The following is a 14483-nucleotide window of genomic DNA, read 5'->3' on the forward strand; positions in this document are numbered from 1 at the left end:
CCTTTTCAAGAAGGTTCTATATAGAACCGCAGTCAGCACTTTCTCCATTGGTCTGAAGAACGCTTTCATGATGTAAAGAACTCCTAAGTCGTGTAAAGCGTTCTTCTCGATGTTAATCGTTCTATACACAACCATTTTCTTTATTAAAGAACCCTTAAAGAACCGTCCTTTTAAAGAGTGTAGTGGATTTTATTTCTATCGCTCTATTCTTCCTCAATGATTTAAAGCTCTCTCTCTCTCCCTCTCTCTCTCTCCCTCTCTCTCTCTCTCAGGATGTCTGGACATGGTGGCGGTCGAGGGTCAGTTCACGTTTACGGCGGACCGTCCGCAGCTGAACTGTGCGGCTTTTTTCATCGGCGAGCCCACCGACATCATCAGCATCGAGTACGACTCCGTCAACATCGACTGCAGAGGAGGGGACTTCATAAAGGTGGGCACTCATCAATACATCAATACACCAACACATAAATACAGAAATACACACATTTTACTGTCCACTGCATCACTGTCAGCCAATGTTCATGTAAATTAGTACATCAGTCAGAGCTCTGTATGCACTCCAAAACATTCCTGGATATACTTGAAAACGTTAAGTCAAGCGGTTCCACTCGATGGCTGAGTTGAGTAATATGTACTAATTAAAGTAGAAACTAACAGGTTTAAGTTAAATCTACACAACAGAGGGAAAGACGACACAGAGAGGACGAGTAAAAGAACATGCAAATGGCTGATGCAGGAGCCAATAGGAAAAATGTTGAGTTTTACTCAGTGTTACACAATGACACTGACCACACAAACACTTATACACTGTAAGCCCGCATTTTGTTTTAACTCAAATAAATTAAGTCTGTTGTACATAAAACTCAGTATATCCCACACATTGCTCAACGATTTTAAGTTAAGGGAATGATTTTGTACACCCATATGACATTTTTGAGTTGAATTAACTTTTTGCTATTTAGTTTAGTCTGTTGCTATGGCAACTTTGAAACCCCCATATTCAAAAAATGACGACATTTCTGCTGGTTTTAACTGTTTCTCTTTAAAGTTGCTGAACAAATGTGTGAAACTGAGTGAAGCTAAGTAAGCTGTGAAATATAATTACATGTTTGTTTTCTTAACAACGATTTTATTAGATAAAATGTGTATTTCTTTCCCATTGGCTCCTGGCTCCATCTATTTGCATACTGAGTGTTTCTTTCCGTTTGTTTTACTCACTGTCAGTGAGCTTTTGATCCACCCAGACTGCCTTTCCTCAGGCGTATGTGTTTTATATATGTTTTACTCAGCTGTCTGACATTGTGTTGTTGGCTAAGAGTGAAGGTTATCATTCTCTTTGGTAATGAGTGGGCATTTGTGTTGGTCAGTGACCATGTTCACAGTAAAGGTTAACCCTTCGGTGTTAGGCAAAGTGACTAATATCACTTCACTAGAAAAAAATGTCTCAATTGCCTAATGAAACGTATAGTTAAATTGCAATTTCAAGACGTTCAATTAAAATAATTAGATTTTACGAGTTGCACAAATGTATGTTTATGTTAGCCTAACTCAAAAATGATAGTTACTCTAACTCAAGTTGTCATTACACATTACTTAATTTTTTAAGGCAACTGGTTTCCTCAAATTTTTTACGTAAATTCAACTTATCCGGGCTTACAGCGTAAGGTAAATCTGACAACTCACTTAATTTTATCAAAGCAACACAACTTACTGAGCTTTACTGACTCTAAAACCAGCAACAGAGCAATTACAGCAAAAAGTGAAATTTCATTTTTTTTTACACTAATTCTCATTACCGCAACGTGTCCACAGATCTGTTTCTCATTACCAACATTTATCTAGTTTTATTTATTACAAAATTACTTTTAACTGTTCTTTGAGTTGTCATTTTTTCCTTGCAAACTCTAGAAAAAATAGAAAAAAGCTGCGGTAATGAGGTAACATTGCAAAACAATGTTTGTAAAATATATTTGTCATCGTGATTAGCCTTAGAATACTTGGTCTAACAGGTTTGTGTTATGTCCACACAACAGACAGAAAGACAACACAAAGAGGAGTTTTACTCAATGTTACAAAATGACATTGATCAAAAACACTTCTGAAGTAAATCTAACTAAGCTAATTTCATCAGAACAACACAACTGACTGAACTTCACTGACTAAACCCAACAACAGTGCGATTTCGGTGCAAAGTGAAATTTCATTTTTAACACTCATTCTCATTACCGCAACGGATCTCATTACCGACATTATCCACATCTCATTACCGACATTATCTATATTTATTTCTTACGAAATGACTTTTAACTGTTCTTAACTGTAATTTTTACTTGCAAACTCTAGATAATCCTCCATGCCACGAGTAAAAAAAAAGTTGCGGTAATGAGGTAAAAGTGCGAAACACTACATTTTGTAAAATGTATTTGTTCTAACGAGTAGCCTTAAAGTACTTAGTCTGACAACAATCCACAGGTTACAAAAAGAGAGCTAAAAGTAAAAGAAACAAAGATAAAAATCTGTGTTGCGGTAATGAGAATTTGGTGGCTTATACTGGAAAATGCTACAAAAAGCCAATCAAATCATTCAGGCATCACTGCGCAGCCGTCTGCAAAAGTCTGAGCACCCCGGTCAATTTACACGTTGTTGGTGAAAATAAGTTCTACAGGTAACTTTTCTATTTATTTGCTTCGTTTACCAGATGGGGAAATATTAAACATCAAATAAAAACTGTGGCAAATATTATTTTTTTTACCAAATACGTTGTGTTCAGTAAATTAACAGTAATTGTGCAGTAAAATATGCAGTTCTATGTAAAAGAGGTGTCGACTCATTTTCACATAGAAAATCAACACAAACCTAAAATTTGCATAAGGCTGTATAATATGCAGAAAATAGAAAACATTATGTTTTTTAAAGGAAAAGTTCATTTTCAAAAAACATTCATTTTCAAAACTCGTAATGATGAATCGATAAAATGTTTATGAGAATAACCGATCTTTTCTCACAGTGGTCACTCAGATGCGTCCACATTCACATTCTTTCCAGCCAGTCAGCCTCGTTAGCTTTTTACTGACCTGATGTGAGTGTGTTGGGAGTGAGAATAAGCAAAGCATGCACTCCTAAAAAAGATGGTTCCTTAAGGGTTCTTCAATAAAGACAGTGGTTCTATATACATATACAGTCAAAGAACCACTCACATGCTTAAATGCTTCTTTACATGGAGAAATGGTTCTTCAGAGTGAAGGAGAATGTATGGTTTTGAAAATCGTTCTATATAGCACCAAAAGGGGTTCTCCTACTGTTACGATGTTAAGCTTGTAACAATAGTAGAACCCTTTTTTGGTGCTATTTTTTAAAAAAGGTTCTATGTAGAACCACATACAACACATTCTGAAGAAGAATTTCACCATGCAAAGAACCATTTAAGCATGCAAACGGTTCTATGAGTGTTCATGGTTCTGTATAGAACCTCTGGGCCTCATTCACCAACCGTTCTTAAGAAATCTTAAACACTTCTTAAACACAGTTCCACAGTTTTCTGAAAGATCCAGACATTCTCCAGTGTTCTGTTATTTGGGATTGGTTCTTAGGTAAGAACAGAATCTACACACACTCAAGAGCACAAAGGTGAGAACAGTTCTGCACTTTAAGAACACGTCATGAATCTGACGTACATGTTTTCGTAGGACCTTTCTCAAGAACACATTTAGGAACAAACTTAGTAAGATATTGGTGAATAAGGTCCGTTGTCTTTACTAAAGAACCATAGAAGAACCGTCTTTTTAAGCGTGTAGGCCGGTGCCGGGCGTGTATCATGCCTGTATCGGCTCTGTTGTAGCATCTGTCTGTGTGTTTGTATGGAAAGCGCTGAGATCAGACTGTGATTCTACCTTCACCTGAAAGCAGCATTAACTCTAAACCGGTTCCACCTCCAGATCTCCTGCCGTGTCCTCACAGGATCAGACGTGAGCCGCGTTCTGTGCGCGTGTGTTTAGGAGAGACTAAGCCAGGCTAAGACGTGAGCGGGAGGTCCGAGGGGGTCAAACAGTGACGCAGAGTTTAAGCCTCGTCACAGATGCTGAGACAAACAGCGCACAAACAAGTAAACAACTGTGTAAACCTAGCCTGGTGACAAAGAAGCATACGTGAAAACACCAGTAGAACACACTTAAAAATGATGGTTCTTCAAAGGTTCTTTTGTAAAGAAAATGGTTCTATATAGAACCATGACCATTCAGAGAACAATTTGCATGGTTAAAGGGCTTTTTGCATTCTGAAAGGGTTCTTCAGACTGATGGAGATTGTGCTATAGATGGTTCTATGTAGAACCTTTATGAAAAAGGTTCTTTATAGCACCAAAAATCATTCTTCTGTTTGTACAATGTCAAGCTTGTAAAATAGAAGAACCTTTTTTGGTGCTTTTTGGAACCTTTTCGAAAAAGGGTTCTATATAGCACCAAAAAATGTTCACTTGTATAAAAGTTTTATAAAAGTGAGCGTTCTTTGAGTGTTCATGGTTCTATATAGAACTTTAGAACCCTTAAAAACGTATTTTTAAGTGTGTACATCAGTAGTGAACTGAAAGTAAATAGGGAGTAGAGTACCAAAGAAAGATAGATACACACATAAAACTGTTCTTTAGGGTTCTTTAGTAAAGGCAATACTTCTATTTAGAGCTATAAGTTCCATACAGAACCATTTGCATGCTTAAATGGTTCTCTGCATGGTAAAATTCTTCACATATGGAATATGTGTTGTGTATGGTATGGAATAGAACCTTTTTGAAAATAGTTCTGGATAGCACCAAAAAGGGTTCCTTTATTCTTACAAGCACCATCATAACAATAGCAGAACTTTTTATATATTGACCCATTTTCAAAAACAACATATTCTTTATCACTCTGAAGAACCATTTCTACCTGCAGAGAACATTTTAAGCATGAAATGGTTCTATATAGAACTGAACCACTGCCTGTACTAAAGAACCCTTTGAAGAACTTTTTAAAGTGTGTTTACTTTCGTGTGCTGTAAAGAAATACACACGGATAAATGTGCTTCCTAATGTACTAAAGCACACTTAAGCTTAAACTTAAGTGAATTATTTAGAAGTATATTGTAAAGCAATGTTTTTTAATAGCAATATAACTCAAACTAACCACCAATCCAATATAGGTATTGGTTACACCTGAGAATACACTTAAAATATGTTTTAAATGTAGTAGGTTTCGTGTCTTAACAATTAAGTTAACTTCATTGCAACATAAGAACAGAAAAGCTAATTTTTAGCACATAAGATGTATTTCAACATCAAATTAGTATAATCTAAGTATATACAAGTCATGTTTAGTTATTCCTAATAGTACATTTAGGTGTATACTTAATTATGTTCTATAAAAGTGAACTTAAATATGTTTTAGGTGTATTTAGTGATCCTGAAATATAGTTTAAAGTGCATTTCTTTTGCAGTGTAACTCAAAAAGTAGCACTAAAGTGTATTTACAATATTTAAATCCACTTAAGTGCAACTTAAGATGTTTGAAAAAAGCACCCAAATACACAACTATATGCACTTAATATTAATTTAATCATAGCCTAATTTAATACAATTTAAATGCACTTAAGTTGACAAAGGTTGTTCTAAAATAATACATTCTGTATGTATTAAACTCTAAACATAATTCACATAAAAGTATATACTTTGGCATTAAATATATTTTTGAAAAGTGCACTTAAATCCATTTTTCTTTCACAAGGGTACACGCATGAACATGAAATACTAAAATTTACAATGTTAGACTGGGACTGAATCACCGTTTTAACCAGGTAACCACTGACTTTCAAAAATTTCTGCTTTAAGATGTCTTTCAGAGAGGTTCTCATTTTTAGGGAACCTTACCAAGTCAAAGTAGTGCTGATAGGAACCAGACGTCCACCTCTAAAACCTCCCTCACAGAAAGTTACTACATGAAATGGTTATGAATTCACTGCCTGAGGTTTTAAGACATTGTATTGTGATAGTTTTGAGAAGATTTTGGCCTTATTATGTTATTTAATATTTAATATTAATGTTATTTTTTCCACTATTTTCCATCATCAACATTCCATATAAACTCAGAAGACTCGTGTAGGTTCACTGGTGGTTCTGGATAGTAAATAAAATGTCTATATCTGTGTTGTGAATCTAATTTTAAACCAATTTTTATGCACAGATTTGATCTTAAAATGATCGTAAGTAATTATTTTTAAGATGCAGCTGTCGGAACAAAACCTCAATTTTTTTTTTTTGTTTTTCAGTTTTTGACATAAATTGAAGGTACCTGTTTTCCTTTACATTGTCTGTAAATTTCCTGATGAATGCACCAAAAGAAACGGCCCAAAATGACTTGGAAAATATTCTGGTTCCATTGACTTACATTAAAAGTAAAGTAAGTTTTTTCCTTCTCCTGTAAAGTTACCATTTTGGAGATACGAGGTTTTGTTCTGACAGCAGTGACACCCTGGTCTGTTATTCATCAGCATCGTCTTTGGCCTACCTGTACAATCAAACTCATGTTATAGTTTAACAACCTGAAAAAAAAAGTTTTATGCTAATGAGATGTAAATGAGGTGCTGGTATGCTGGCGCTTGATTTCACGTACTGAAGCTGATTGCGCTCAAATCTCTGTTCGTTTCCACGTCTTTGAAGATTCACGAATCAGATGCGGAGCAGTTTGTACACAGCTTCCATGAAAACTTGCTATCACTGTAATGAACTCCGAGTCTACATTTCACACCAAACCACTCTGAATCACTCTGTTTACATCTCAAACACTGAATTGTGCACTGAATTTTTAAATTGGTGAACATATAAACATGCATGAGCCTCAATCAGCAGCTTGACTTACATCTCAAACAACAGCAATCACAAACAGACCAAACGAGAAGAGCTCTTCCCGTGGAAGGATGTATCTGATATATCTGTACTCCAGTTACTCCGTGAACGACGACCACAGCTGCCGCCATGCGTCACGCTAAATCAGATGAAACCAGGTTAATCAAATCAAACTAATTCAATTAACAAACTTCATTTCAACAGCAGAGCAGAGCTTCTGTCTTCAGCTCGGGGTTTCCAGCCATGGTCCACTGGAGCCTTTAGTGTTCAATTAAACGTGTGAACTTTAACGGGATTGATCTGGTTTGAACTGGTCCGAGCTAAACTGGATTTGTCGGTGTTATGTGTTGGAGCTCTTCTCACTCTGAACACCAGGATCGTTAGACTGGAAAAACCAGCCATGGATAAACTGAATTACACAGCTGTAATCAGACAGCAGTAATGAATTAATAAAGCGGAATTGAATTAAGCTAAATAGCAGCAAATGAATTGAATTTGACCAAAGTGACCGGTTCTCGCATCCGTCCAGGTGTTTGACGGCTGGGTGATGAAGGGCGAGAAGTTCCCAAGCTCGCAGGACCATCCTCTTCCTCTTTACGAGCGCTACTCAGACTACTGCGACAGCGGAGAGGCTCAGCCAATCGTGCGCTCCTCTCAGAACGTCGCCATGGTGTTCTTCAGACTTCACCAATCAGGGAGCAGCTTCACCATCACCTTCCGAAAAGTCCTCAACCCCTTCCGTAAGTAGAGCTCCTGCAGGACGTGACGTCGTAAACACGACTTGGTAATTAGACAGCGCTCCCAGTTATGCTAACGCTAGCATAAAGTGCTGCGTTTTAAGAAATTAAAGAACATAGAATGACATCATGGGTTACTTTATGTTCCGATATCCCAATGAGTCATGTGACCAATCATGTGACAAGGATGCACGATAATGCTTTCTTTTACAGTCCCCTATGTTCTAGTTATTAACTAGGTACATGTGAGGTACAGTCTCCTAAGTACTAGATCATTATTTTGGGTGCCATGATGGAAAGTTTCAAAAGAGTTTAGCTAAATAACTGAAATGCCAAATGGGTTCTAGATATTAACTAAGTAAAAGTGTGGTACAATCTACAATAAGCATACTGGGTAACATGATGGTAAGTTCCAAGCCAGTTTAACTAAATAACACTCAAAAACTGGTTCTAGATATTAACTAAGGAAGTGCAGGGTACAATCTCCAAAGTACAAGATAAGCATACTGGGTGACCTGATAGTAAGTTCCAAAACAGTTTAACTAAATTACACCGAAATGCCAAATGGGTTCTAGATATTAACTGAGCAAGTGTGTAACGGATAAGCAAATTGGGTAACATGATGATACGTTCCAAGGCAGTTTAAGTAAATTACACTCAAAACTGGTTCTACATATTAACTGAATAAGTGAGGGGTACAATATCTAAAGTACTAGATAAGCATATTGGGTAACATGGCAAGTTCCAAGACAGTTTAACCAAATTATACTTAAAACTGGTTCTAGATATTAACTGAGCAAGGGTGGAGTATAATCTCCAGATAAGCATATCAGGTTACATCATGGTAAGTTCAAAGACAGTTGAACTAAATTACACTCAAAACCAGTTCTAGATATGAACTGGGTAAGAGTTGGGCACAAGTGCTGTGTAATTATTTTGGAGTAAAATGATGGTATGTTCCAAACCAGTCTAACAAAAATACACTGAAATGACTAACGGGTTCTAGCTATTAACCCCTGTACATAATTTTATTACACACTTCGATAACCTTAGAACAGCTCAACCAGTTTGCATTGAAGTCCCTGTAGTTACTGAATAATAAGGCTTAGTATGTAATAAGACTGGGATTTTAGGGGTTAAGCCTGATAAAGTACATAGTAAAATACCTAGTACGTTGAAGCGTGTACCTTATTCATATGTGGTTAATATCTAGAACTTAAGGGACTCTAAAAGAAAGCTTTACCTGATGTGATAAAGTCAGTAAATTAGGGCGGTGAAAACATTGATTACTATAGTCTTAACTGTATGCAGTATAATAGTTCTACAACAGAATCGATTAACCTTTAGGACCTGGGCACAACGGTAGGTCACTTCATAACTTCAGAACGGTTTAAGATACAAACATGATCCACATAGCAGAACATTCAGCAGACCCGCCCCTAACTAGCAAGCATCAGTGAGTATTTCAGCTCGGAAAATCACCAAAAGTCCTGATATTATTGCTCTGCTATTTGGCCTTCGTGTTCCAACAAAGGGTTAAAACAGCGACATGATTCACACATCAGATCACTCATCAGACTCTGCCTCACCATCCAGAGTGATTTCATCCACCTGTGACCATCCATCAGCCAGAGATCAGCTCCAAAATCACCCAAACCCCACTCACTACTGTTATATTACATCTCTGCTTTTAGCCTTCATATTATAAACAAACGGCTTTCAGTTTACACTGATTTTGAGTATTAAAAATATCTGATATTAAATATGCAACTCAATTTGTAATTCAAAATAAAGCCTGTCTTGTTGTGTATCAGAGTTTTAGCACTGAGCATGAATCCAAGAGGACAGAAAATCAATTAAAAAACATGTCCGCCTTATGCTAATTGTTTATTTTTACTCATAATAACCAACAGAATGAATCACCATCAAAATTATCGCACTTTCAGATCACAGACACTCCAGACTAACAATTTCTGAAAAGATAACTACAATTCCACTTGTTTTCAAGATCTCTTTAATTTAAAAAAATTCAAAATTTAGCAGGTGCTAGATAAATTTTTGATCAGTAATGACCCAAATTCATAAAGATATCAAATTTCTGTTAGCATTTATGTCAAATAATGGTATACCTGAGTAGCCCGGGGTCTCCTGAGAATAACAACATATGGCATGTGTGACTGTTTCATGTAAATACTTTATAATTGCAATTGTATTTGTAATTGACCCAAAAATACCAAAAAATTCCCCGAAATTTTAGGTTTCTAAGGGTTAAATCTTCCCTGATCATCAGTTCAGGCCTCATTTTGTGTCTCCATGACCCAATGCTTTGGACATTGTAGCTATATCCCAAAAGCTAGGCTGTGGTCCAGGTGGGCTGCATTTCTAGACCACCGTGTCATCGTAGCCTGTTCTAATCTAAAGGATCTTCCAAATACAGCTGAGAAATGCAGCAATATTCTGAGAGTTTTTGATGACGCTGCTGGAATATCCTTAACACTCTTCGCTCGTCTATAATCTTTTTATCCGAAGTTTCATAAAACTGCATTCAAGTCTAAGAAAGTATACGTTTTAACTCACAAGACTGTTTGCCAGCTTATTATCATTCACATCAACTGTTTTTTCTCCATCCAGTTTCATGCCGACTTCTTTCCAAATGTGAGAGCAACCAGCCTTGGTAGACCCTTCCGTAATTTCGTAATGGAAAACGAACCGAACCTTCTCAGCTGCAGACTAGCTTCTGGGGCAGCTTATGTTTCTGGGCCTCTAGCTCATTTGACTTGTGAAGGCTTGGCTAAGGAGCCAGAACCATGTTTATTAAAGAAGGAGTTCTAGAAACCCACTGGTGTGAACAGTTCTGAGTAGTTCCAGCCCACAGAACTCAAAATGAGCTCAAGCAGATTTCACCCACAGTTCGGATACTCATACAAAAAGCCCTGTATCTGGTGTGATCTGCCTGTTAGATGTTCTTGAGCAAGGACTGCTTGAACCTGCCTGGAATTAGATGCACTTTTCCACCTTGTTCTTCTCATCTTACCATCTTTTTTTCTCTCCTTCTCTCCAGCATGCAATGTAATCTCTCAGACTCCAGAGGGCAGGTTCAGTATGGTTATTCCAGAACAGCACAGGAACTGCAGTTACTCCATCATCTACCCGGTGGAGATCCAGATCGGAGAGCTGAGCCTTGGACACCACAATGACCTGAAGGTGCGTAGCAACAGATCTGCACCCTTCTGGCCAACATACTCAGCTGACATAGCAGAAAAAGCCAGGTGGAATTCTGGTTCTACACCTAGGCTTTTGCTTCAAAAGCCAGTGGAACTTAACCAACTGCAGCACCTTTCAGCTCAAGTTAATGACCTCTTAGCTTCCAACAACCTGGTTCTAGTCCAGTGTTTCCCAGTCCCGCTCCTGGCTCACCCCTTTCCAGCACATCTGGAGGGGCATATTTATTAGCTGATCAGTTGGATGAGGTTACAGCCGAGAAAACATCACACGTATGCAGGGAAGGGGTTCTCCAGGACCAGAACTTGCAACCAGTTGATCTCTGGAAATATAAGATAAACTCTGCAGAATTATTGCAGAACCACTGAATCAATTGTGTAGTTCCTTAGATCAGGGGCTGCCCACCTTATCTCGGGAGATCCTGCACCCTGTAGAGTTTACTTCCAACTTTAATCCATCTCAGTTGGCTCAAATATTCAGATGGCCCTGAAAACCCTCATTAGCTGGATCAGGTGTAGGAGATTAGTGTTGGAATTGAGCTCTGCAGGAGGGTAGATGTGCGGCAGTACAGGGGAGTTCAGTCCTGGTCCTGGAGCACTGGGGTCCGGTAATGTTCGTTGATCTCCTTCCAAATAAACCTAAACTTTGTCCTCAACTGTACTACAAAAATGATTCATTGGCAACATCTTAAATTCAGGCATCTTGAGATTGTGAGACTGTTGTAAGAGTATTACAAGAGTATACGATGATTTGTACTTGTTTGAAGATATAATGTAGCTTGTTTCAATAAACAATGCTTCAATTTCCTTAGATAAAGTGACTTATGGGAATTCCACTGATATATGTTCAGAATTTCTCCATAACTGAGTGTGAGCTGTAAACAGAGTGATTCAGAGTGGTTTGGTGTGAAATGGTTCAGATGTCTTTACAGTGGTGGTGATAGCAACCAGGGGTTGCCATGACTACAACACAAATATATTTTGTGTACTATTATTTAAGCAAGAGAATCATCAAACTGTGCTGACGCCTCTGCTCAAATGGACCTGAATCTTGGTTGCTGGTGCTGAGGCTGACCGCTATGATCTGTTTTCTTCCTGTGTAGCGTTCAGTCCCTGGCTGTGCGGGTGCAGGGGATTTTGTGGAGCTCCTGGGGGGAAATGGGGTTGACACCTCCAAAATGTTCCCAATGGCAGACCTCTGTTACTCATTCAATGGACCAGGTGAGCTCTTTCTATCAGTCTCTCTCTCTCTCTCTCATTTTCCTCCTCTCCTCTTGCCTATCTTGCTCTACCATGGGCAGACCGTCCAGTGTGTGACTGTCAGGTGGTACTCAATGTAAAAACTAAGTAAAAATCATAACACTAACGAACTTTACCAAATGTTTCAATAGTGATTGTTTCGGTACTGTTTTTAATTTTTTTCTTAGAGACAAAATGGAATGTTCAATCATTAGTTTTAATAAAATAATCATAATTAAGGTGGAGGGTCACTCAAAGCAAAAGAATTATAGTCTAAAGTCCAAGTCAAAAGTCCCAAATGTGTTTTCAAATTCTGCTCAAAATGAGCTAAAATTGTCACTACCGAAACACTCACTACTGATTGTTTTGGTAGTGACTGTTTCGGGAGTGACAATTTTAGCTCTTTTTAAGCAGAACTTGAAACACATTTGTCAGAACTTAAAAACAATGTATCACTACTGAAACAGTCACTACCGAAACACACACCCACACACATCATCTAAACCGCTTATCCTTCTGGGTCGCGGTGGGGTGCTGGAGCCTGTCCCAGCTGTCATTGGGTGGAAGGCAGGATACACCCTGGACAGCTTGCCAGTCCATCGCAGGGCAGACAGACAGACATACACATTCACACACACACACACTCACACCTAGGGGCAATTCAGCATGTCCAATTGGCCTGACTGCATGTTTTATGCAATAGTTATTGTTTCGGTAGTGACTGTGTCAGTAGTGACAATTTTAGCTTATTTTGAGCAGAACTAAAAAATGCTAGCCCAGTACATGACCAGCAAACACAGCTTTTCTTTACTAAGGAACCCTTGAAGAGCCTTCATTTTAAGTGTGTATGTTTATGTGTTCCTCCTTCAGCCCAGCTGAAAGTAGGCTGTGATAACACGGTGGTCAGGATGGTGTCCAGCGGGAAGTTTGTGAACCGGGTCACCTTCCAGTACCGGCTATTGGACCACCAGGAGCTGCAGAAACTAAAGGGGAACAGCGTGGAGGACTTGTGTTTAAGCGGATAATGGCCTCTCTCTCTTTCTCTCTCTCTCTCTCTCTCTCTCTCTTTTAGTGTCCTTGCATTGATCACTGGGTTCCAGGCTAACTGGAGGCTGATATTTCAGAACCTCTCGGGTCTTTATTGTACATTTTTATTTCCAGAAGAGATTATTTATTTTATACCTCATCCTTTTTTTTTGCGTTCATTTCCTCTCTAAGCTTGTGAAATCCAGTCTGTGGCTGAAGTGAACTAAAGAAATAAAGACGCATCGTGTGTTTGTGCTCACTGCTAATGTTTCGATGGGTATTTTTATGTTTGTGAAAAAAGGACCCCTGCCCCGGACCCGCTGCTCTAGATCTCTCGTTTACCTGAAGAGAATGAATGATAAGCTGCCGGTATATACAGTGACATGAGTATTACGTTCTGTAGGGGGGGACACACAAGAAAAAAAAGAATTGTTATTGTCTGTATTTATTTGTATTAAACAATTTTTGTAATAAAATCAGTCTGCATGAGCAAAGCAAACTGGATTTTCTAATCTCATTTTATTGTATTCCAACTGAAAGAATATTTTGCATAAAAAAAAAAAAAGTGTAGGCTGGACAATTATGATTGATGCAGCTCTCAGCCAGTGGTGGTTCTAGGATTTCGTTTTAGGTGGGGCCATAATGGAGAACAGGTGGGGCTTCCTGTTCAGAAGCCAAACAAACACCTTGAAATTCAAAGAGCTCCATAATTATCTCAAAATATCTCTAAAAATATTTGCATATCGCTGCTGTCGGAACAAAACCTTGTATGTCCATTTTTTCCGTTTTTCTGTTTTTGTCATAATATAAAAATACCTGTTGTTCTTTACATTGTAAGTAAATTTCATGATGAACGGACCAAACGAAACAACCCAAAATGACTTGGAAAGAAGTCTGGTTCCTTTGCCTTACATTAAAAGTAAAGTAGGTTCATTCCTTTTCCTGTAAAGTTACTTTTTGGAGATAAAAGGTTTTGTTCCGAAAACAGTGATATATTATTCACAATATACACATATAGTATTCACTGTGTTTGGTAAAATATCTAATCAAGAGGCTAATAATCTCACAACTACCAAATACAGACTTGCAAACATGTTCAGAAACCAACCTGTTGTATGGGGTCCATTTGAATGGCTTTTAAATTAAAATGAAGCATGATGGTGCCCTGCAAGAAAAAAATACAGGGAATTAAGTAACTGCTGAACAACAGGGTCACTGAGTTCTGGTCCTGGAGATCTACCATCCTGGAGACTTCAGATCCCTGTTATGACCTCATAGGTCTAGGGGTTTTAAAAGAGGTCGTACATAAGGCCAAACACCAACCCAACCGCCAGACCAAACACCACGAACCCAGATAAGACAGCAAAATGTCAACATTTATTCCTTTCA

At 38.1% G+C, this 14483-nt stretch overlaps 1 protein-coding gene across 1 annotated transcript in view; it reads left to right on the forward strand.

Moving 5' to 3' along the window:
* Nucleotides 1-13360, forward strand: part of LOC118820680 (corticotropin releasing hormone binding protein) — a 14689-nt gene extending 1329 nt beyond the window's left edge. The window contains exons 3-7 of the mRNA XM_036589085.1: nucleotides 273-430; nucleotides 7401-7611; nucleotides 10670-10812; nucleotides 11933-12050; nucleotides 12939-13360. Of these exons, the coding sequence (XP_036444978.1) occupies nucleotides 273-430; nucleotides 7401-7611; nucleotides 10670-10812; nucleotides 11933-12050; nucleotides 12939-13093 (785 nt within the window). The 3' untranslated portion in view covers nucleotides 13094-13360. The remainder of the gene's footprint in view (nucleotides 1-272; nucleotides 431-7400; nucleotides 7612-10669; nucleotides 10813-11932; nucleotides 12051-12938) is intronic.
* The last annotated feature ends 1123 nt before the right edge of the window (nucleotides 13361-14483 follow it).

This window comes from Colossoma macropomum, unplaced genomic scaffold (genome assembly GCF_904425465.1).
Source record: "Colossoma macropomum unplaced genomic scaffold, Colossoma_macropomum, whole genome shotgun sequence".
Lineage (NCBI taxonomy): Eukaryota > Metazoa > Chordata > Actinopteri > Characiformes > Serrasalmidae > Colossoma > Colossoma macropomum.